At 61.1% G+C, this 22,407-nt stretch overlaps 2 protein-coding genes across 2 annotated transcripts; both read right to left on the bottom strand.

The window, feature by feature from the left end:
* Positions 1-248: 248 nt before the first annotated feature.
* LOC112545797 (zinc finger protein RFP-like) lies at positions 249-9,472 on the bottom strand. The gene is made up of 6 exons (XM_075913680.1): positions 8,747-9,472; positions 7,679-7,774; positions 6,503-6,733; positions 5,532-5,554; positions 2,868-2,983; positions 249-1,846 (listed from the first exon to the last, which is right to left on the bottom strand). Exons 1-6 carry the CDS (start codon positions 9,161-9,163, stop codon positions 1,305-1,307), a joined length of 1,425 nt encoding a protein of 474 aa, XP_075769795.1. The 5' UTR covers positions 9,164-9,472; the 3' UTR covers positions 249-1,304.
* Positions 9,473-14,966: 5,494 nt separating this feature from the next.
* LOC102456471 (E3 ubiquitin-protein ligase TRIM7-like) lies at positions 14,967-22,041 on the bottom strand. The gene is given in 8 exon segments (XM_075913589.1): positions 14,967-16,081; positions 16,421-16,495; positions 17,206-17,321; positions 18,275-18,297; positions 19,211-19,441; positions 19,777-19,872; positions 21,392-21,527; positions 21,529-22,041. Coding segments are annotated over 8 exon segments (1,776 nt in total). The 5' UTR covers positions 21,798-22,041; the 3' UTR covers positions 14,967-15,251.
* Positions 22,042-22,407: the final 366 nt, after the last annotated feature.

Here is a 22,407-nt window from a genome sequence, read left to right as displayed (position 1 = left end):
TGAACCTTTTTGTGAAAGTTTTTCTCCCCACCAGCCTAGGTGCTTGGCAGGCTTCTTGTTGTTGTTCGTCCATCGTATTCGAAGAGGACCTTGACATCTAACGGGTTGTGGACTGTCCACGGTGTGTCCGCAAATGGCTGATCAGGCCGATACGGGCACGGAATGTTCTGCCACATGTCGGGCAGACACGTGTGGGCACCACAGTTGCAGCTTTTGCAACTTTGAAGGCTAAAAAAAGACACAAAGCACCAGGCGATTCTTTTTTCATTCAAACACGTCTCGGCGCACGCGCCGCCCGGTTCCCCCGGCCACAGGAGACAAAACGGGGTGGGGGGCGACAGACAGGTCCATGCCTTTAGCCCCCTGTCACGGGGTCAACACTCACCTCGCACAAGCACCTCGCACAAGCTACCGGCCGAGTTACAATCTCGTGTGCTATCACAAGCCCCTTGCGGGGCCCGTCCCGGTGCCCGCTGTGGGGCGTCTGTCTGCCCACCGTGTGGTTCCCCACACTTCGGAGTCTGGGCTAGCCCCACAGGCACCTCTTATATACTCCCTCCTGGCCCGTGATTGGCTGGGAACCCCTGTTGCTGCCTCTGTTGCTTGGGGGAGGAGGTGGAGCAGGGGTGGGGCTTAACAAAAGGGGTGGGGCAAGGCAGGTTGGGGTGGAGCAGAGGTGGGGCTTAGTGGAAGGGGCGGGGCTTAGTGGAAGGGCAGAGCAGGGGGCAGGGTGGGTGAAGTGGAGGCGGGGCCTGTGGCGGAGGGGGTGGAGCAAAGGCACATGGGTGGAGCAGGGGCGGGGCTTGGCTGAAGGGGCGGGGCTTAGCAGAAGGGAAGAGCACAGGGCGGGGTTTCACAGAAGAGGCTGAGCAGGGGCGGGGCTTAGCAGAAGGGGCGGGGCTTAGTGGAAGGGCAGAGCAGGGGGCGGGGCAGGTGAAGGAGAGGCGGGGCCTGTGGCGGATGGGGTGGAGCAAAGGCACATGGGTGGAGTAGGGGGCGGGGCTTGGTGGAAGGGGCGGGGCTTGGCGGAAGGGAAGAGTAGGGGTGGGGCTTGGCAGAAGGGGCGGGGCTTAGCGGAAGGGAAGAGCAGGGGGCGGGGTTTCACAGAAGAGGCTGAGCAGGGGTGGGGCTTGACAGAAGGGGTGGGGCTTGGCAGAAGGGGCGGGGCTTGGCGGAAGGGAAGAGCAGGGGCGGGGTTTCACAGAAGAGGCTGAGCAGGGGTGGGGCTTGGCAGAAGGGGTGGGGCTTGGCGGAAGGGGTGGGGCTTGGAAGAAGGGGCGGGGCTTGGCGGAAGGGGCAGATTTCTAAGGCTCCGTAGTGTCGCCGGTGGGGCAGGGGCAGAGCCTGAACCGGGCCCCCCTCCCCAGACACAGCAGGGGGTGGATGCTCTCCCCGGGGATGGAGCCCGGCGGGAAGGTGAAGAGGGGGGCCTCGTTCTCGGGGTCGAAGAAGGCCACCCGCCCCCCGTCGCAGTCCAGGTACACCCCGATGGTGCGGGGCCTGCCCGCCAGGGAGAGGGGGATCTTGGGGGAGGTGAGGGCCAAGGTCTGGGCCCCGCACTGCCCCACGGCCCAGATGCCCTCCTCCGGGTTGACGTTCACCCGGCCCTTCCGCCGCACCGACTCCCGGGCCACCCCCACGGCCCAGGCGTCCCCGGCCTCCACCGCCACCTCCCAGTAGTGCCGGCCGGCCGAGAAGCCCTCCCGGCCCAGCACGCAGCGGGAGGCATCGAACCGCTTGGGGCTGTCGGGCACGGGCTGGCGGGTGTCCTCCCACCGCACCCCGTCGCCCTCCGGTGACAGGACCAGGCGGGGGTGGGCCGTCTCGGGGTCCAGCGTCACGTCCACTGGGGAGAGAGAATCGGGGCGTGAGGGGCGGGGCTCGGCCGCCACTTTTCACACTTCCCACCCCCCTACCCTGTCCTGGCTGGTGGTCCCGCAACTTTTTTGCCACCTGTGTGCGGAATAAATTTTCTCCCATGCACCGAGGCATGTGCACCACCATCGCAGACACAGGCTGCCGGCTGCGGGCCCTCTGCTAATCAGCCAGATGGCATTTCAATCTCCCCCGGGAGGCCGTCCAAGCGCTTTGCTTCCAGGTACCCCGAGGGAGCCGGTAATGTAGGCCAGGGAAGGTACGGCCATCCCAAAATTGCCTCCATGCCCGACTGCTGGGAAGGGCCGGGGTCGAGGCCAGAGCATGGCAGCCCCGGCCCTGCAGGGCGCCAGGAAGAATCGGGCACGGGGTGGGCGGGGCTTGGCTCATGGGCGGGGCCTCGGGTGGAAAGGGTGCGGCTGGGGCTAGCTCAGGGATTCCAGGGGACACTGGTGTTGCTACTCCCACCCACCGACAGCATGGCTAGGTTGGGAGTCAGGGGTTATGTTCCCTCCCATCTTGTCCACCCAGGGGCAGTTTTTAGATCCACGTGCGGAATAATTTTACGTGCACTGCGGCAGGCGTGGATGTGCACCCTCCCGAGAAACACCAACCTCGCGGTGGGCACTCTGCTAATTTGGTGGGTGGTGCTGGGGGAGCTGCCAGGCACCCCACTTACAGGGCACGCTGGGCCCCCAAAAGGGGGGGCCGCAAGACTATTGTGGGGGGCAGGGTGGCGTGAGCGGCCGCTGCGACTCCCAGCAGCAGCAGCGCAGAAGTCGGGATGGTGCATGAGATCCGCAGGGTCTTTTGGATGGGGGGGGCTGTCATGGCCTGGAATAGTTCCAAAGGCCAAACATGTTTGAGAACCCCAATTCCAGCCCCTTATACGGCTCGGTACTGGTAACATCCTGCCCCAAAGGGACCGTCTGGCCCATCTCCTCCCGCCGACCCTACACCGAGTTCCCGTCCCGCCCGCCCCTCCTCCGTACCTTGGAATTTCCGCAGCGCCTCCGTGAGCGCGATCATTTTATGAGCGACCTTGCTGGGGGCAGCTTTCTCCGGCTCCGAAGAAATCTCCGGGTCTAGGACCTTCTCCAACTCGCCCCTGGGAAAGAAGCACCCATCAGCTGAATTGTTTCCTTCGTTCCCCTTAGTCTGCGTCGTGCGCAGGTTTGGTTTTAAATCGCCCCGCTGTGACTTTCGGGCTTAAAAATCCCTGCTAGCTAATCGGACAACGAGTAAAACCCGGACGCCGGTGAAAATCCACGGCAACGTTTATTCTGGCTGCAGAAGAGTCCGGATTTCATCCCCACATCGCCCCGATGGGGGTGCATCAACAGCCGAGCAAAGCTATTTCAGCGTCCGCTCCGCAACGGGCGCGGCTGACGCTGCGCCGCTTTATTCGGCTTTTGCCCTGCGGTATGGACGCCCCCTGATTCCCAGGGTTCATATACGGACCGGCTAGACCCCATGGGAACCAGGCCCGGGTCAAACCTTGGCTTTCCTGCGGCCGTTTGCCAAAAGGTGGGGGCACCCCCCAAAAAAACACAGCGGGCATTCGGCTGCATCTTGACAGCGGCGCTATTGCGGGACGCCGGAAGAAATCCGAAATAGCAATTCACCGGCTTTAAACGCGCCCGGATCTTTCGAAAAAACGGGCGCGCTATTCCGGCGTCCCTGGAACTCACACCCCACGAAGGTTGTTGTGATCATGAGGGTGAGCCAGCAGCCTGAGGACTAAGGGGTTAACTACACGTAACTCAGGTAGAGTCGGCCAATAGGGATGTAGGTAGGAATTTCAAACTAGGACAAAAGAATTTTGGGCTTTTCCCTCCTTTGTCTCTGGGCAGTTCCTCTCTAGTTACTGAGGGAGACATGAGGGAGAAACAATTCTTCATTTTCCTGGGTACGTCTAGACAACAGGCTTTTGTCGGCAGACGTTTTGTCAACAGATCCTGTTTACAAAGCTTCTTTTGACAAACAGCATCCAGACGACATCCAGTTCTGTCGACAAAGCAAGCCGCTTTGTCGACAGGACAGTGTAGACGCAAAGGACAGTGTAGCTGCAATAACGCCTTCTGGCGACAGAAGTCTGTCGACAAATGGTGTTATTCCTCGTTGAATGAGGTTTACTGCCGTTGACAAAACATTATGTCGACAGAACTCAGCGGCAGCGTAGACGCAGGTCTAGTTTTGTCGACAAAAGTCCACTTTTGTCGACAAAACCCTGTAGTCTAAACACACCCAGAATGAGGTTTACCACCGTCAACAAAACTGCCGCATTCTGTCGATGTTATGTCAACAGAAATCGGCGATAGTGTAGACACAGGTATCGTTTTATCGACAAAAGTGCACTTTTGTCGACAAAACCCTGTAGTCTAGACACACCCTCTGTAAGTAGGTAAAGTTTAGATAAATCTGTTTTATTGTTTTATGGTTTGGGAAATGGGATCTAGTGTCCGTGCATTTAAAAAAAAATGTTGGCTTCCCTTTGTAATTAAGTTCTAGGTCCATGGTGGAGTTTCTCCATGAGTATAGTATGGTGTGACTTTTCCGTCTCGTCATGGTGCTTGCAACAGGAATAGTGTGGTGATAATAAAAGTGTTTTCTCTTTTCTTTTTATTAACCTGGTGTTGGTTAATTTGGGTGTCCCGCTTTGTACTTTCGGGCTGAGATTTCCCAAGTAATCTCTCTCCCCTGATTTTTGTATCAATACATGGGTGGTGGTATCCCCAAAATCTAGGTTAAGATTTTAGAGGGAGGTTTTATACCAAAGCTTGGTGGATAAGGTTTTGGGGTACTTTGGCTGACCCCCAACTCCTGCGTTTATCATGCCAGAGTGGGGAAGGGACTTGTCGGGATAGTGGGTTATTTCGGAACAAGCTACACAATTTCTGCAGCGTATTTGGCGGTCAGGGTGCCGTGTAGATGCACCCGAGCGCTTGGAAGTGGAGTAAGAGAACGCCCCATCGCCCGGCTGATGGGTTGTCGGCAGAAGGGCTCGAACCTGTGACCCTAATAAAGCCACTTGCTGCTCATGCCTTCTCCTGATCCTCCCTGGTCTCTCACGGTCTCTGTTGTCCCTCGAAACCTCCTGCCGGACACCCCCCGAAGCATGCCACTCCCTTTCTATGCCCCCTATTCCCCCCTGGACTTCCGGCACCTCACAGACCAGCTCATCTGTAGGGGGCGGGTGGGTGGGGAAAAGCAGATTTCATCCAGCCTCGGACCAGCTGCAGAATCGGTGCGGGTGGCATGGAGAGTGTGTGACATTTTTTGTCCTAGCATAATGGAGTCCGATCCAGTGTTCCCTGCAAGCTGGGTGCCTGGGCACCCACCCAGGAGAGAGTCAAACGCTGGCCAGATGATTGGTAGAGCGCCTCCAGCCGGCAGGGTGTGTTTCTCCAGGTGGTGCACATTCCTCGGCGCATGGAATAAAATTTATTCCACACAGGGATGACGGAAAAATGAGCAGGAACATTGCCTATTGGTCTACAGCAGGGTCAATGGCTACTGCAGGGTGGGGAGTAAGGTGTAGAAGAGCCAGCTTCTCCCCCCCCGAAAGGGGCGGGGCCTGGGGCATAAGGGGGCGGGGCCTCAGGTGTAAGGAGGCGGTCTGTCGTATGGAGGGGGCGTGAGAAGGAGCCACGTACCTGCTCAAGATGCTTTGGATGTCCTAGAAGGGGAAAGGAGAGAAGGATCATGAGTGAAACCAAGGCGACCCGACACAAAACCGACACCGGAGCCGTTGAGACGATTTCGGGGGAACACCTCAGGGCTGCTCTTTGTAACTCACCGTGTATTCGATGGGACCAGCGTTCTCTGGCAGCAGCCGGGCGGCCACCCGGGAGAGAATCAAGCCCCACCCGGTGGGTCAGCAGAGTGCCCCCGGCGAGGTTTTTGTATTCCATTGGGTGGTGCACATCTGCTAGTGCCTCGGTGCATGGAACACAATTTATTCCACATGCAAATTTAAAATCAATTACAGGGAACACGAGTTGTGTCCCTTCCTTTGACTGGGCAAGAAGGCACTGGAAAGCCACTCTTTCGGGCTGGGGTGCGTGCCTCTTGGCTGGCTCTGTGGGTGCTCTGGGGCTGCTCTGCCCCCCACCAAACAGCTGATTGGTAGCTTGGGGAAGGCAGCGAGTGGTCGGCAGGGAGGGACCTCGCAGGGGGAGGGAAGCGGGTGGATAAAGGGGAAACCTTAGAAGGGAGGCAGAACAGGATGGGACATTGAGGCAGACGGAGGCTGTAGCGCAGCCTGGCCCCCCACCCAGGGAAAACCAAAAGCCCCATGCCAATGCTCCTGTTGCCAGCGTTCCCGGTAAGGCACGCACTTGTGGGATTAGCAGAGCGTGGGATTAGAGGTGTTTCTAAGGGTGGTGCGCATCCGCACATCAAAAAAATTATTCCACACCGGGAGGAAAAAATCCACGTCTGGGTGGAAAAGATTAGCCAGAACGGTGCCTGTCACGTCTCCTCTCCCCAGACAGAGGACTGAGCCAGGATCTCCTCCGCTCCCTCATCTCCACGCCTTAGCCCCCGAGCGTTCCTGCGAGGACGGCCTTCCCCCTCCCCCTCTGTGGCTCCCAAGCAGGCACAACCCGGCGAGCCAGGCTCTCACCTGCAGGAACTCACCGGCCGGCTGCCGGCACTTCCCCTCCAGCTCGGTGATCAGCTCCCCAAGCCGGGAAATCTCCGTCGCCAGTATAGGGATCTTCTCCTCCCGTCTCTTGGCCAGCTCCTCGTCCAGGTCTTGCAGCCGGGCCAGCAGGAGGCGCTCCCGCTCCTCCAGGAACTGCCGCAGCTCCTCGCATTCGGACAGCACCTTCAGCCTCTCGCTTTCGACCTGCTCCTGGCCGGGGGGAAGGCAAAGGGTCAGGCGTTTCACACCCCAAAGGGCCAGCTGCAGCCGAGGGGGGTCCTGTCGTGGGGATGGGGGCCCCCGGCGTGGGGGTGGGGGTCGGATGGCAACCGTAACGTGCCAGCGCTGGAGGGAAACTTTCCCCAAAGGACGAGGGAGATTTGCCTACAAATTCCCGCAGGCCGTCATCTGGCCGGCGGGTCTCTTGGGGTGGTGCCCATCCGCACGCAGATTGGAAACAAAATTTATTCCACACACAGATTGAAAAAAAAAATCACAGGGAACACGGGTTGTGTCCCTTCCTTTGACGGAGTGAGAAGTCAATGGAAAGCCACTCTTTCGGGTTGGGGGTGTCCGCCTCTTGGCGGGGGGGCGGACATGTAGATGAGTGATCTGCCCTCCCCCCCCACCAAACAGCTGATTGGCAGTTTGGGGAGGGCAGGGAGCAGCAGGCAGGGAGGGACCAATGGAGGCGTGGGGTGGAGGCAACAGAGTGGGGCAAGAAGAGGCGGGGTTGGGGGGCGGAGCAGGAAGCAGCAGGGTGGGGGCGGGGCCAAAGGAGGTATCAAAAAGTCGGCTCCTCGGGGGGGGGCTGTTCCATTGCTGGGACCCCCCTGAGGGTCCTAGACCCCCCACACACCACCCCCACAGCCTGACCCTGAACGGCATCAGGAGCGCCGACACCCACTTCCCCTATAGCCGGGGGAGGGGGTATTTGACCCCTCCTCCAGGCCCCGCCCCCCACTCCGCCCCTTCCCCAGGCTCCGCCCACACCCTGCCTCTCTCTGCCCCCGCTCCTCCAACAGCTTCACTCTTCCAGGAATACCCAAACCCACAGGCACCCATGGGTGCAAACAGGAACCCCACGTATCAGAGACCAGGGGGCGTTTTCCTCGGCCCCCGGCGCAGCCTCCTTCCCGAACAAGCCGTTCCTACCAGCGCCTCCCAGATGGCCGTCTCCTCCGTCTCTTTCAGCCCCATCAGCTTGTCCCGCTCTTCCTTCAGCGACCGGATTCGGAGCTGGACTTTTTCCTGGGCAAAGACAATGACTTTCCTGAGCAAATCCGGGTTTCAGAGGGGCAGCCGGGTGAACCGGGAACGTTCAAACCCGCTCCACTCCACCCGGTCGAATGCATCGGCGGCGCGTCCACACGCCCCGGGCCGGTGATTTCGAAAGGCGTCCGCCTGCTTTCCTCGGGGACTCGCGCTGAGTCCGAAATCGTCAGTTCGGAAGCGCGGCGGGGTGGACGCGCCAGGGTCGCTGTTACAAAATAATGATGCACCGGAGTCCTTCAAAGGGGTTAAATTGATGAAAATTGCCCATCTCCTAGAACTGGAAGGGACGGTCATTGAGTCCAGCCCTCTGCCTTCACAGCAAGACCAAGCACCATCCCTGACAAATTTTTGCCCCAAATTCCTAACCGGCCTCCGCAAGGATTGAACTCGCAACCCCGGGTTTAACAGGCCAATACGGTCATTGGGTCCAGCTCCCTGCCTTCACAGCAGGACCAAGCACCATCCCTGACAAATTTCTGCCCCAAATTCCTAACTGGCCTCCGCAAGGATTGAACTCACAACCCTGGGTCTAGCAGGCCAATGCTCAAACCACTGAGTGATCCCTCCCCAGCACGCTAGTGCTGAAAAGACCACGACTCCACTGAGCGCCAATGGCATCGCTTGTTTCGCGGAGAGGGGGCAGGGCAGACGCCCCCTTGGGCTCCGTCTGCGCTTACTCGGCTCTTCGTTCGGCACGGCGTCCTCCCCGCGCCGGATTTGGGAATCCCCCCCCCCCCCCCCCCGCCGCTGGTGGCAGGAGGCGGACGGGGACGGCGGCGCCGTGCGCCCCAAATCCCAGGCTGGCTGTGCAGCGGCGGGTGGCTATTTCGGGGTCCGCTGGTCTCCCCAAACTGCTCTGCCGTGTGGATGTGACCTCCCAGACCGACCCGGCCATCGCCTCCGGTCAGGCGCGTTCCTCGCTCCCTCGGCCGGTGGCCACAGCCCTACCTTGTACGCCTGCGCCGCCTCCTCGAGTGGCACCACGGGGTGGCTGCGGTGGGCCTGGGACTCCCGGCAGACCACGCAGATGGGGGCTTGCTCCTCCTGGCAGAAGAGCTTCAGCGCCTCCTGGTGGGTGGGGCAGGCGCGCGCGCCCCCGGCGGCCTGGCCGGCCTGGGCGCTCAGCCGCTTGGCGATGGCGATGACCTTGGCCAGCTCCCGGTTGGGCCGGAAGTTCGGCTGGGGGGCCGTCTCCCGGCACTGGGGGCAGGAGAAGCCGGCGGCCGCCTCGGCCCAGCACTCGGCGATGCAGGCCCGGCAGAAGTTGTGGCCGCAGTGGATGGACACGGGGTCCCGGAAACACTCCAGGCAGATGGAGCAGGCGGCTTCCTCCTGCAGGCTGGGCACCGGGCTGCCGGCAGCCATGGCTCCGGGCCAGGCAGCTTTCACTTCGCTTTCACTTCGCTTTCCTGCCTGCCCGCCCCGGCCGCCATTGGGTGGCTTTCTGGTCGAGGCCCTCGCTCATTGGCTGGGGCTGGGGGAAGCCTGTTTGATTTTCAGCCCCTGGGGATGGTGCAGAGGAAGGCAAAGCTCTCCGGGCACAGAACGGCGAGACAGCAAGTCCCTACGCGGGGGAGGCGGGACACCAGAGAGGGTCCGGAGAAGAGCAACAAGAACGATGCAAAGTCTAGAGAACAGGAGCTAGGAGGGGAGGCTGAAAGAATTGGGCTTGTTTAGTTTAGAAAAGAGAAGATCGAGGGGGGACATGATAGCCGTTTTCAGGTATCTAAAAGGGTGTCACAAGGAGGAGGGAGAAAACTTGTTCATCTTGGCCTCTGGGGACAGAACAAGAAGCAATGGGCTTAAACTGCAGCAAGGGAGGTTGAGGTTGGACACAAGGGAAAACTTCCAGCCTGTCCGGGTGGTGAAACACTGGAATAAATTCCCTAGGGAGGTTGTGACGTCTCCATCGCTGGAGATATTGAAGAGCAGGTTGGACAGACACCTGCCAGGGATAATCTAGAGCACTGTTTCTATAAAGTACCCCTTTTTCAAAAAAAAATGGTAAGTACCCCAGTCCCTACCGTTTTCAGACACGCAAATGGTTTTTTCTACTGTCGCCACACGTTTGTTTAAACAACGTCAGCGTCGCCAGGCGGGTTGTGACGTGGTTGGGTGTAAAGGTGTAACAATGTGGTTCCGCAGGGGTCTGGTTTGGGACCGGCTCTGTTCAGTATCTTCAGCAATGATTTAAATATCGGCATAGAACAGACGCTTATTAGGTTTGCAGATGATCCCAAGCTGGGAGGGGTTGTGACTGCTCTGGAGGACGGGTCAGTATTCAAACTGATCTGGACAAACTGGAGAAATGGGCGGAGGGAAACAGGATGAAGTTTAATAAAGACAAGTGCAAAGTGCTCCACTTGGAAAGGAACAATCCGTGTCACACACACAGAACGGGAAGCGACTGTCTGGGAAGGAGTCCGGCAGAAAGGGATCTAGGGGTTATAGTGGACCACAAGCTGACTATGAGTCCCCAGTGTGATGCTGTTGCAAAAAAAGCAAACGTGATTCTGGGCTGCATTAACAGGTGTGTTGTGAGCAAGACACGAGAAGTCATTCTTCCGCTCTACTCTGCGCTGGTTAGGCCTCAATTGGAGTATTGTGTTCAGTTCTGGGCACCACATTTCCAGAAGGATGTGGAGAAATTGGAAAGGGTCCAGAGAAGAGCAACGAGAATGATGAAAGGTCTAGAGAACAGGAGCTCGGAGGGAAGACTGAAGGAATTGGGTTTGTTTAGTTTGGAAAAGAGAAGATTGAGGGGGGACATGATAGCCGTTTTCAAGTATCTAAAAGGGGGTCACAAGGAGGAGGGAGACAAATTGTTCATCTTGGCCTCTGGGGATAGAACAAGAAGCAATGGGCTTAAACTGCAGCAAGGGAGGTTTAGGTTGGACATTAGGAAAAAGTTCCTACCTGCCAGGGTGGTCAAACACTGGAATAAATTGCCCAGGGAGGTTGTGGAATCTCCGTCTCTGGAGATATTGAAGAGCAGGTTAGATAAATGTCTCTCAGGGATGATCTAGACAGTATTGGGTCCTGCCAGGCGGGCAGGGGACTGGACTCGATGCCTCTCGAGGTCCCTTCTGGCGGCCTTTAGTACGATTTAGTATCACAGGGTGTCCGCACTCGCACCCGGCGCTCGAAAGACGCGGCACAAATTGTGGCGCTTCTTTCCAGTGGAGTTCGAAAGGGCTCGGTTCGTCAATTGGCCCTGCCCGCACGGTGCTTATCTCGAAAGAAAGCCGTTCCGAAACATCCCGTCCTCCTCGTGGAACGAAGTCGACAGGGACGGAAGAATCGTTATTTCCAAATAACAGGCGTGCTCAAAAAGACGGGGGATAGCTAGTTCAGAGGTATCTGGACATTGCGCCGCTGTGTAGACGCACCCTTAGCAACAGACCAATATAAGTTCAGCCCTGATCCTGTTTCTATCCCCAGACGGAGCCCTTCTGGAACACGACCAGGACCAAATACACAGTGAAGCAGGGCAAACAGCCTTAACTCTGCCCTTTTCTACTTTGTCTCTTTCCAGCCTCTTCTCCCTCCGTCCTTTGTGCGTCAGGTGAGGAAGGGCCAGGAACGGAGGACGTTTTCAGAGGGCGACTCTGTTTCTGCCGGATTTCGAACCAGAGAGCGCTACATGGCAGAAACCGAAGATGGGGAAAAGACTGTGTTTGTGTCTTGAAGGACCCCTGCGGTGAGGGTCTGCGTTCGGTCGGGTGGCCGTCCAGGGTACGTCTACACCACAGGCAAAAGTGAAGCGAAGCGATTCAGATTCAGCGGCGTCACTTGTGCCGCGGAAGTCGAAATTGCTGAACTCGGCCGCAGGAAGGGGACGGTGACTCCGAAATAACCCTACCCCCCCCCCCCCGGACGTCTGGAGGAGAGGGTGGCTGCTTTTAGCACCTAGGGGGCTCAGGGCTGGGAAGTGTGGGGCGGGGGCAGGAGTCAGGGCTGGGGGGTGGAGGGGCGAGTGAGTACGTGGGCTTCATTTCGGGAGCACATGGGGCAGGGGGGAGCTGCGACTGAGTGACTGGGTTCGTCTTGCTGCCGGACCCGCTGGCTTCCTTCCCTCTTGGGTCTCCCCCTAACGAGGCCCCTAACGGGCGGAAGAGCAGGGATCCAGACTCCCGCAGACACGACAGCCTCTGGTCCCGCCTTGGGGGATGGCCAGGCAGAGGGGCAGACCCCCCCAAAGGGGGCCTTGAGTGGCTGACTCCCAGCCCCACCCGGCCGGGGGGCAGGCCCACGGCCCCGGGGACAGCCCTGGTTAGCCGGAGGGAGGCACCCACGTGGGAGGGGAGGAACGGGCGTCTGACGCAGGCGGTGTCGCGCCCGAGACTGCCAGCCAAATCAATGGACGCCGCTGGCCTGGCCCACCCGTGCCTCAGTTTCCCATGGCTCTTCCAAGTATGGTGCAGTTTGACTGAATGAGTCCAATACCCTGCAACTCAGGGACGGGTGACAGGGGAGGGACCCCGTGACGCTTCCCGGTTCTGCTCCCTCCCTCTGGGGCACCTGGCCTTGGTCCCTGTGGGCAGACAGCACCCTGACCCGGCCTGGCCGTTCGTAGGTGTGTTTGCTCTGAGCTCTTCCCGCAATAAGGAGGAGGAGGGGTTACCTAGTGAAATGAAGAGGCAGGAGGTTGGAAACCAACCGAAGGATGTTTTTTCTTCATGCCACGCACAGTTAACCTGTGGAACTCCTCGCCGGAGGATGGGGTGAAGAGAGAGAGGGAGTCTAGTACTGGGGCAGGGGGGGGGGAGTCTGTCGGGAGGAAAGCAGCGAAGGCCTCCCCCCCCAGGAGGCCGTGGGGATGCTGATGATGGAGGCTGTGCTGCTAGCATCCGAAAGTGCCCTCCCCACCCTTGTGCGGGGTCCAGCCAGACCCGGATCCGCCGGGACACCCTGCAGAGGGACGGGGGGTGATGGGGCCCCGCCTCAGCTCCACCGCCCAGGCCCCTGGCTCAGGCTGGAAGACAGAAGCCGAGCGTGAGGGGCAGAGATTGGCCCTGGGGGGGGGCCTTTCTCCCACTCCCCCAGCCTGCCTGGGACCCGCCCTGGTTCCCTGCCTCACTGCCCCCCACCTCAGCCGTCCTCCGGTTGGGTTCCAGGCAATATTCCCATTAACCCTTGGCCCGCCACGAACATGTGTGCGGAATAATGTTTTTCTCTGTGCACCGAGGCGTATGTGAATGTGCACCACCAGTAGACACACGAAACCGAGCCATGGGCACTCTGCTAATCAGGCCCCTGGTAACCCTTCAGCTTGCATTGCTCTGGGGAGGGGACTTTGCTGAGGGTGTGTGGCAGGGATGGGCGGGGCCTGGTGGAGAAGGGGCGGGGCTTGAGCAAGGGGTGGAGTCAGGGCAGAGTAGAGGCCGGTGGAGGCAGGGGGCTCGTCCTGGGCCCTGCCGCTGCGGCACTGTGGGGGACGGGTCCCAAGGCTATTGCGGGCAGGGGGTGGGTGGGGTCACGGGGTTGCGCTGCTGTGGGGCGGTGTTTTTAGAGCTGGCAGGAGAGGGGCAACGGTCCCTCCACCTTTTTCCAGCCACAGCCAGTGTTTGTCCACCCTCTGTGCGGAATAATTTTACGTGCACCGAGGCAGGTGCACCACCAGCAGAAACACCAACTGCACTGATGGTGAGAGAGAGGAGGAGACCCCACCCTGGAGAAGAGGGACAGAGGGAAAGAGGGAGAAAGAACCCCCCAGCCCACAAGGGGAGGAAGCAAAGGGGGCAGCAGTCGGAGAGAGTCCCCAAAACCAGGTTGAAGGGAGACCTCCCCACAGCAAACCAGATTAGCAGAGGGCCCACTGCACGGTTTGTGTTTCTACAGGTAGTGCACATTCCCACAAGCCTCGGTGCACAGAGAAAAATTTATTCCGCACACGGATGGGAAAAATCCGCTGGTGGACGGGAAAAAATTTAGAGGGAACATCGGTCACCGGCCCAAACTCCTATGAGCGTCGCCTTAGCAAAACGGCCTTTGGAAAACTTGTCCTTTGCAGCTGTCCACCCCCCCACACACACACCTCTTACTTTCTCAGACACTCACCCCAGACCCCCTCCAGTCTGCAGAGAGAGGAAAAAGAGGAGGTTTCATGCTGTCACGTTCTACGAGATTTCTGTCCCACTCCACGGGCACTAGGGGTCACCCAATGACTTGGCAGGAAGTTTAAAACAAGCCAAAGGAACAGCGCACAGCCAACCTGTGGAACTCCTCGCCAGAGGAGGTTGGGAAGACCAGGACTTTTAACAGGGTTGAAAAAAGAGGGAGATACACTCATGGGGGCAGGTCCCTCAGTGACTATGAGCCCAGGTGGTGTCCCGAGCCTCTGTCTGGGAAGAGGTGACAGGAGAGGGTGAGGATTCCCTGTTCTGTTCACTCCCTCCGGGGCCATTGACGTTGGCCCCTGAAGGCCCACAGTCCCCAGCGGCCCAGCCTAGGGGAGTTAGGCGCTTGTGAAGATCTGAAGTGGGACAGCCCCGGAGAAATGGATGGAAAGGCTTCAGGGGATTTAGGCACCTAACGCCTAAGGGATTTAGGCACTGAAGCAGCAGACAGGAGAGCAGTAGGGGGACGAAAGCCTCCTGCAGGAGAGACCCCCCCGGCCAGGGTTCGCTGGAAGCAGAAGGGTCAGGCAGCCACTCGGGAAAGATTCAAATGCCACCCGGTTAATTAGGGCCCCACCGCCAGCAGCCTGGGTTTCTAGGGGTGGTGCACCTGCACCTGCGTACACAGAATAAAATTTATTCTGCCCCATGGGTGGAAAAAAGGAGAGGGAACCCTGCACTGAAGCAATTTGAGGGGTGAATCTGGACATATTCTCCCCCTCCTCCAAAATCAGCTCAGATTTCGGACAGGAGAGACACAAAACACACCCAGAACAGGGTAAGGCCCACAAGGCATCCAGGCACCTAACTCCCCTTACAACCAAAGGGGATTAGGCACTCTGGAGGATCGAACGCCTTTAGCGCCCGGCGCAAGTCCTTCGGGGGGGGCGGAAGGTGCTTGTTGGGACCCCCGTGAAAAGCGGGGTGCCCGTCTAGGGGGCCTGGGCTAGACTGCGCCGCAGCTTTGAGATCTGTCTGCCCGGATTCGTCTGCCCTGCCAACTTTGCAGACAACGGTGGAGGAAAAAAAAGCACATACACAAGGAACCGTTTGTCTTCTGATCCCTCCCGTGTTTATTTCGGGATTTCCTGGCACCCGGCCCAGACAGGACAGCCCCGGAGCCCCCTCCCCTCAGACAACCCCTAAAAAACAAGTCGGTTACACATTCGGCGAGTCATTAAAAAAAGAAAAAAAAAAAAAAGAAAGAAAGAAAGAAGTTGCTTCAATTTCCCCACCTCCTGGCGGGCTCTGCCGGGGCGGAGGCCGGCCGAGGGGAGCCAGCGAGGGTGGGGACGGGAGACGGTTCCCGCCCGCCGGCGGCAGCCGATTTTCTCTCACCACCACTGGAACGGGACGTAATCGTCGTCGTCCGACAGGAAGAAGTCTGGCAGATTCCAGGAGTACTTGGCTCTCCGGGGAGGGCCGGCGGTGCGGGGCGGCCGGCGCTGGTTCCCCCGCCGGGAGCGATGGGCATTGGGCCTCGGTTTCCCTTGTGGGACGCCGGCGGCGACAGAGCTGGCCCACTGGCCAGGGGCCGGGGCGGTGTCGGTTTGGCGGCGAAAGCGGGGGGGCAGGACGCGGGCGGGGAGGCCGGCATAGAGGGGCTGAGATTGGGCGGGGAGGGGGATCGGTGCCGGGGCCTTCGAGGGGGCCAGCCGGAGGCGGGTGTCCGTACCCACAGCCCAGAAGAAGGGCAGGAGGCGCTCCCCCCCGAAGGAGGCCAGGCGGAAGGTGAAGACGGGGGACTGGCGCTCCGGGTCGGAGAACGTCACCCGCCCCCCGGCGTAGTCCAGCGCCACCCGGATCCGGGCGGGGGCCGCGCTCAGCGACAGGGGGGTTTCCTCCGGCGCGGTGAGCGCCAGGTACTGCCCCCGGCGCAGCGCCACCCCCCAAATCCCGCCCGCGGGGCTGTAGGTGACCGGCCCCTTCCTCGGCACCGACTCCCGGGCCACCCCCACGGCCCAGCCGCCCCCGGCGCCCACCTCCACCTCCCAGCAGCGCCGCCCGGCGGAGAAGCCCTCCCGGCCCAGCACGCAGAGGGAGGCCTCGAAGCGCTTGGGGCTGGGGGGCAGAACCCGGGGGGTGTTGCTGTAGCTCAGGCTTTTCCCGTCCCCCGACAGGGCGAGTTTGGGGTGGGCCGTGTCCGGGTCCAGAGTCACGTCCGCTGGGGAGAGAGAGAGGGAGAATAGGGCGTTAGGGGGCCGAGCTCCGGATGCAGCCGTGCCCCCCAGGGGGTACACGGGAGGAAGCCCTCCCGCCCCTTGAGCCGGCTGCCCGCTTTCACCCCGGGCTGCGGACAAAGCAGGCGCCGATCGGGAGACAGGACCATGCCAGGCAGGTGCAGTGGCGGGTTTTTCCCTGCTCTCCAATATCTCCAGGGACGGAGACTCCACAACCCCCGTAGGCCACTTATTCCAGTGTTTCACCCCCGGGACAGGCACGTCCAACCTCAACCTTCCCGTCTGCAGTTTCAGCCCCTTGCTCCAGCTCCGCCAAAACATACCCGGCTCGCCTCCGTCCTCCAGGTCCTCCACGCAAAACTGGCTCCCTTCCAGTGCCAGGTTAAATATCACTGTCTCTGGAGAGAAGCCGCCGGAGGAGAAATAAAAATAAGAGAGGGTTTTGCAGAGTTTCACAACAACGATGAGGTTTTCGTACAGGGCACGAGGTTCGTTTGGGTTCCGCGAGCGCAGGGGAAGGGAAACAACGTGAAGAGAAAACAACGTGAAAAGTGGATTTCATTCCTGTCGGGGTTAGGTCTCTTCTCTGTCATCTTGGTCCTTCCCGGGAACGGATCAAGGGGTGGGAATGTGCACTCAATTCATCGATGAGCATGGGCGGATCAGTTAACAGGCACGGTTATGTGCAGGCCACCCTCCCCTGCTGAAGCCGCCTGCTGGAGGTGTTGCTACACCCTGCCACGCAAACCATAGAGAAGTCCTCCAAGAAAGCCAGAGGGGCCCAAAGGACCCAGCCAATCAGGGCCCAGCAAGCCGGTTAAAAGGGAGCAGCAGGGCCAGGGGGAGGCAGTTCCTCCCTGGAGCTCAAGAGGTGGAGCCAGGGTGACGGACGCTCGTGTGACATCCCCTTACAGGCCCAGGGCGAGAAACGAAGGGAGACAGCAGAATTGATGAATTTTTTTCTTCTGTTGTTCGTTCTCTGCTGTCCGGTCCCTTCCCGGGAAGGGCCCGTCTCATTCTTCACGTGTGTTGAGTTGGGCAGGACCCCAAACACGGTTCCGCCTCCACTCCCGCCGTCCCGTTTCAGTTTCCCCCCCGCCCCCGCTACCTTTGCATTTCCTCAGCGTTTCCTCCAGCGTCGCCCTCTTCTGGGAGAAATCGCCCAGGCTCTGCGCCAGCTGGGACGGGCTCTCCCCCGCCTGCGAGGCCGGGGCTCCTTCACACCTGGGGGAGGGGGGGCAATTATTTCGGTCTTTCCCACCTGGCTTCTGAGTGGCCTAGCCCTAGAGCAGGGCCACCAGCCGGGGGAAGAGACGGGTTCCTCCTACGGGGCCCGACTCAGTCACCGTGCTCAGAGTTTCCCCGCACCCGGGGCGGGTCCCCCTGGTGTCGATGGCATGTGAATCCCCCCCCCCCCCCCCGCAACTCCGGAGGGTCACGCAGAAGAGCCCTAGAAGCTCCGGAGAAGTGGGTGTGGCCGCCGGTGTGTGGGCCGTGGCCCCGCCCCTTGTGAGGCCCCGCCCCCAGCCAGCCTCTGTGGCCCCGCCCCCTGAGGCCCTGCCTCCCCACCAGCCTCACCCCCCCTCCCCCAAGGTCCTGCCCCCCCAGCTTCTCTTCCCCCGTCCCCTCCCCCCAGCCCTACCCCCCCCCAGCCGGCCTCTTCCCCCCTCCTCCGAGGCCCCACCCCCCCAGCAGCCTCGCCCTCCCCAGTCTCCGGCCCCCCTCTCCGAGACCCTGCCCTCGCTCCATCAGGGCCCCATCCCCTCTCCATACCTTAGGTGCACGGTGGGGTGGAGAGGGGCAAGCGGGAGGGGAGGGGAAAGCCGAAAGGGAGGGCAGGGCCTCGGGGGAGACACCCCCCACACATCCACGGAGCATCCGTAGAAGTCCGACCTCCTGCCTCCACCTGGTGCCCAGTGGAGAAGTCCCCCCATGGGGCCGTGGGGGAAAGAGGGTCCTGAATCCCTTTCCAGCTCTGGGCCCCAGGCATCTAAAAGCCCACGCAGGCTCCTAAGTCACTTGGGCACATCTGTGTACCCCGACCCCTTCCCCGTTTGCTCTCCATGGGGCGGGGAGAGGGGGAGCCAACTCGCTTCTCGAAGGCCGAGGAAAGCCGGGCGCACGGGGGACGTGCCGGGCCCCCAGGAGGGGTGCGCACAAACCCCTGAGCCGCCTACCTGCTCAAGGTGCTGCCGATGTCCTAGAGGAGAGAGAGAGGAAGAAGAGGCGCTCCGCGTCAGGGACGTGAATTCGCACGCGCACGTTCCCCTGGTGCCCACGTCTGCTCCGAGCGGCTGGAGCCTGGACAAACCGACCCAAAACTCCCCCAGGCGTTCCCAAACTGGGGGGCATGAAGAAATTCCAGGGGGGACACGAGGCGACCCAGTTGTCCCCCCCAAATCAACCCTTCCCCACCTTAAGTTTTGCTGCTATTTTTGTTTTCCGGCGCTGGTCAGTTCTTGTTTTGTTTTTTTGCTGGTGGGGGGGGGGAGGAGGGTTCCTCAAAAAATCTAAAAGGGGGCCAAAAAGTTTGGGAACCCCTGCTGTAGACACAGGAGGGAAAACCACACCGACGCCAGGTCTACCCTGAACTCCGTCACTAGAGTCGGCTTCCCTTAAACGGAGCTCGATGTAGAGGGTCTGAGCTAGACCCGCTCCATCAAACTCCGGAAACTCGATCGCGGTTGAACTGCCGGTGGAATCGCTCTAATCCGGCACCTTCGGGACCTGACGGGTGCCGCACGAGAGAGTTTTCCAGACTCCGGAGATATTATCTAGCCGCATGACCAGCACGGCTACTGTTTGGTGGGCTCTTAGAGGACATGGAGGCGTAAATTGGAGCTAAACCACAGTGCAGAGCACTGAGCGCCAGGCCTGGCGGCGCTCGACAAACTTTAGGGGACCGCGGGAAACTCGGCCACCCCCATGGAAAGCGGACATCCGGCTCACGAAAATCTTGCCGGACCACGGAGGTTGCCGGAATAGAGAGGTTCAGCCTATAGCAACACGGAGACCGGTTTAAAAATCCGCACCTGAGGCTTAGACTCGTGGATTTCACGCCCCCTTCCCCCCCAAACGCCGTGCAAGAATCGAAGGGGGGGGGGAGCTCTCACCTGCAGGAACTCACTGGCCGGCTGCCGGCACTTCCCCTCCAGCTCGCCGATCAGCTCCCCGAGCCGGGAAATTTCGCCCGCGAGCCGGTCGCCGTTTTCCTTCTGCCGCTTCGCCAGCTCCTTTTCCAGCGCGCCCAGCCGGGCCAGCAGGAGGCGCTCTTGCTCCTCCAGCAGTTGGCGGAACTGCAGGATTTCTGCCCCGATTTTCTGCCTCTCCGCCCGGGTCTGCTCCTGGGGGGGAAGGAGGGAGGCAGGAGCAACTAAGGAAAAGGTGGGGCTGGGGGGGCCCTAGTTGGGGGGGCACCGTCAGGGGTTAGTAGGGAAGGTCACAACCAACCTCCCCCTCTATTTTTTTCCATCCATGTGCGGAATAAGTTTTGTGATCTGCTCCTGCGCGCATGCGCACCACCTGGAGGAACACAGGCAGCCGGCTGGGGGCGCTCTGCTTATGTACCGGGTGGCGTGGGAATCTCTTCCGGGTGGGACTGGATTAGTGTGGGGAGGGGAAGGAGTCAGGCACCCCCAAAGCTCAGACAAAGGTTATGCCCCCCATAACAAGCACCCACCAGGTATTCCTGGCTTTTCTCTTCCTCAGCCCGTTGGCGCTGGAGCAGTTTCTCTCTCTCTTCCTTCAGGGACTGCAACCGGGTCTGGATTTGTTCCTGCGCAAAGAGACACGCCAGGTGACCGGCTCCGCCGGGAGAGGGCGTCTCCGTCACCGAAAGCCATCCAAGCCGCCCTCGGGCGCGGCGGAAAAACCGTCCCAACGTGTTCAACGCTACAGGAGTGGCTGGCCGGGAAACCCGCGGCTCTGGAGCCAAGCGCGATTGTCTGACGGGTTAGCCTTAGTCGACCCCTGGCCGGGGTCATCCCCGAAAGCCAGGAGGAGATGAGAGGGGTCTAGAAACCCCTGACCGGTGCGGATAAGGAAACGTGACTGACTTACCCCCAAACATGTAAGAACTAGGGGTCACCCAATGAAATTAACAGGCAGCAGGTTTACAACAAAAGGAAGGATTTCTTCATTCAGTGCACAACCTGCGGAACTCCTTGCCACAGGATGTACTCCAGGGCTGAGGGGTCCTTTATGCCCCCCGGGGGGTGCCCTACCTTGTACTCCAGGGCCAGGGGGGTCCTTTCCGCCCCCCAGGGGCACAGGTCCCCCTACCTTGTACTCCAGGGTCGGGGGGAGTTCCCCACCTCGTACTCCAGGGCCAGGGGGTCCTTTCTGACCTCCGGAGGGCACAGGTCCCTCTACCTCATTCTCCAGAGCCTGAAGGTCCTTTACACCCCCTGGGGGGCCATATCTCATCCTCCAGAGACTGGGGGTCCTATCTGCCCCCCCGGGGGGCTCTACCTCGTACTCCAGGGCTGGGGGGGGTCCATTCTGTGCCCCAGGGGGGCTCCATCTGATACTCCAGGGCCGTGGGGTACTCTCCACTCCCCGAGGGGACCCCACCTCGCTCTCCAAGGCCGGGGGGGTCCTTTCTGCGCCCCAGGGGAGCCCACCTCATCCTCCAGGCCCGGGGGGTCTTTTCTGCCCCTTGGGGGTTCCCCACCTCGTTCTCCAAGGCCAGGGGGTCCTTTCCACCCCCCGGGGGGTCCCCACCCTGTCCTCCAGTCCCTGGGGGTCTTTTCTGCACCCCAGGGGACCCCACCTCATCCTCCAGGCCTGAGGGGTCCTTTCCGCCCCTTGGGGTTTCCCCACCTCATACTCTAGGGCCAGGGGGTCCTTTCTGCACCCCAGGGGACCCCACCTTGTTCTCCAGGCCCAGGGGGTCCTTTCCGGGCCCCGAGGGGTCCCCACTTCGCTCTCAGGCCCGGAGGGCCCTTTCTGCCCCCCTCAAGGGGTCCCCACCTCGTTCTCCAGGCCCGGGAAGGTCCCCACCTCGTTCTCCAGGCCCGGGGGGCCCTTTCTGCCCCCTCGGGGGGTCCCCACCTCGCTCTCCAGCCCGGGGGGTCCCCCCTCGCTCTCCAGGCCCGGGGGTCCTATCCGCACCCCCGGGGGTCCCCCCCTCGCTCTCCAAGCCCGGGGGGTCCCCACCTCGCTCTCCAGGGCCGGGGGGGTCCCCACCTCGCTCTCCAGGGCCGGGGGGGCCTATCCACGCCCCCAGGGGTCTCCCCCTCGCTCTCCAGGCCCGGGGTGCCCTCTCCGCCCCCCTTGGGAAGGGGGGGCCCTACCTTGTACTCCTGGGCCGCCTCCTCGGCGGGGATGACGGGGTGGCCGCGGTGGGCCCGGGAGCGGTCGCACACCACGCAGATGGGGCGCCGGTCCAGCTCGCAGAAGAGCTTGAGGGGCTCCCCGTGCGCCCCGCAGCGCCCCGGCCCCGACGGGGGGGGCCCCCGGCGCCTCCAGCTGCCGCACCAGCTGCACCATGCTGGCCAGCTCCCGGTTGGGCCTGAAGAGCCGCCCGGGGGCGCTGGCCCGGCACTGGGGGCAGGCGAAGCGGGGCCGGGCGCCCCCCCAGCAGCGGGCGATGCAGGCGCGGCAGAAGTTGTGGCCGCAGGGGATGGAGACGGGCTCGGTGAAGTACTCCAGGCAGATGGAGCAGGCGGCCTCCTCCCGCAGCTGCTGCAGGGCGGCCATGGCTGGGGGGGGGGGGCAGGAAGAGGGGGGACCCTGGTAAGTTTCACTTCTCCGGCCTCCCTCTCATTGGCTGCTGGAGGGGAGGGGGGAGTTCACACGGGAGCCGCGGGTTGGCTCCGGAGCGGGGCGCAGACCTGGCTCCCGGATCAGGGGAGTTGGCCGGCGAACGAGGGAGGTGGGAGGGCGCTCCCCCTCCGCTTGCAGCGTGTGAAGAGGGGGCTGGAGAAATGGGGGCCCACCAAAAGCTTCCCCCCTCCCCCAGGCCGGGAGGAAGGGGTGGAGCTGAGAAATGGGTGGAGACTTTCCCACAACCCCCCCCCCCCCCCCGCAGGGAGAAATGGGTTGAGCTAAGAACTGGGTGGAGACTTTCCCACCCCCCCAAAAAAAAACTCCCCCCCCCCCCAGGCCGGGAGAAGTGGGATGAGCTAAGATAAGGGTGGAGACTTTCCCACCAAAAAAAAAAAAAACTCCCCCCCCCCCCCCGCCGGGAGAAGTGGGTTGAGCTAAGAAATGGGTGGAGACCTTCCCACCAAAAAAAAGAAAACAAAAAACAAACCACTCCCCCCCCCCCCCCCCCCCCAGGCCGGGAGAAAGGGGTTTCACACAAAAA

This window comes from Pelodiscus sinensis, chromosome 32 (assembly GCF_049634645.1).
Source record: "Pelodiscus sinensis isolate JC-2024 chromosome 32, ASM4963464v1, whole genome shotgun sequence".
In the NCBI taxonomy this organism is placed as follows: domain Eukaryota; kingdom Metazoa; phylum Chordata; order Testudines; family Trionychidae; genus Pelodiscus; species Pelodiscus sinensis.
The sequence above is the reverse complement of the archived record's forward strand: the minus strand, read 5'-3'. Positions and strand labels throughout refer to the sequence as shown.

Excerpts from the sequence above, each read along its gene's own strand:
- LOC112545797 (XM_075913680.1), bottom strand. The coding sequence starts at position 9,163 with ATGGCTGCCGGCAGCCCGGTGCCCAGCCTGCAGGAGGAAGCCGCCTGC. Across the intron at positions 7,775-8,746 it reads AGGCGGCGCAGGCGTACAAG|GAAAAAGTCCAGCTCCGAAT; the intron begins GTAGGGCTGTGG and ends GTCTTTGCCCAG. Across the intron at positions 5,555-6,502 it reads CGGCCGGTGAGTTCCTGCAG|GACATCCAAAGCATCTTGAG; the intron begins GTGAGAGCCTGG and ends TTCCCCTTCTAG.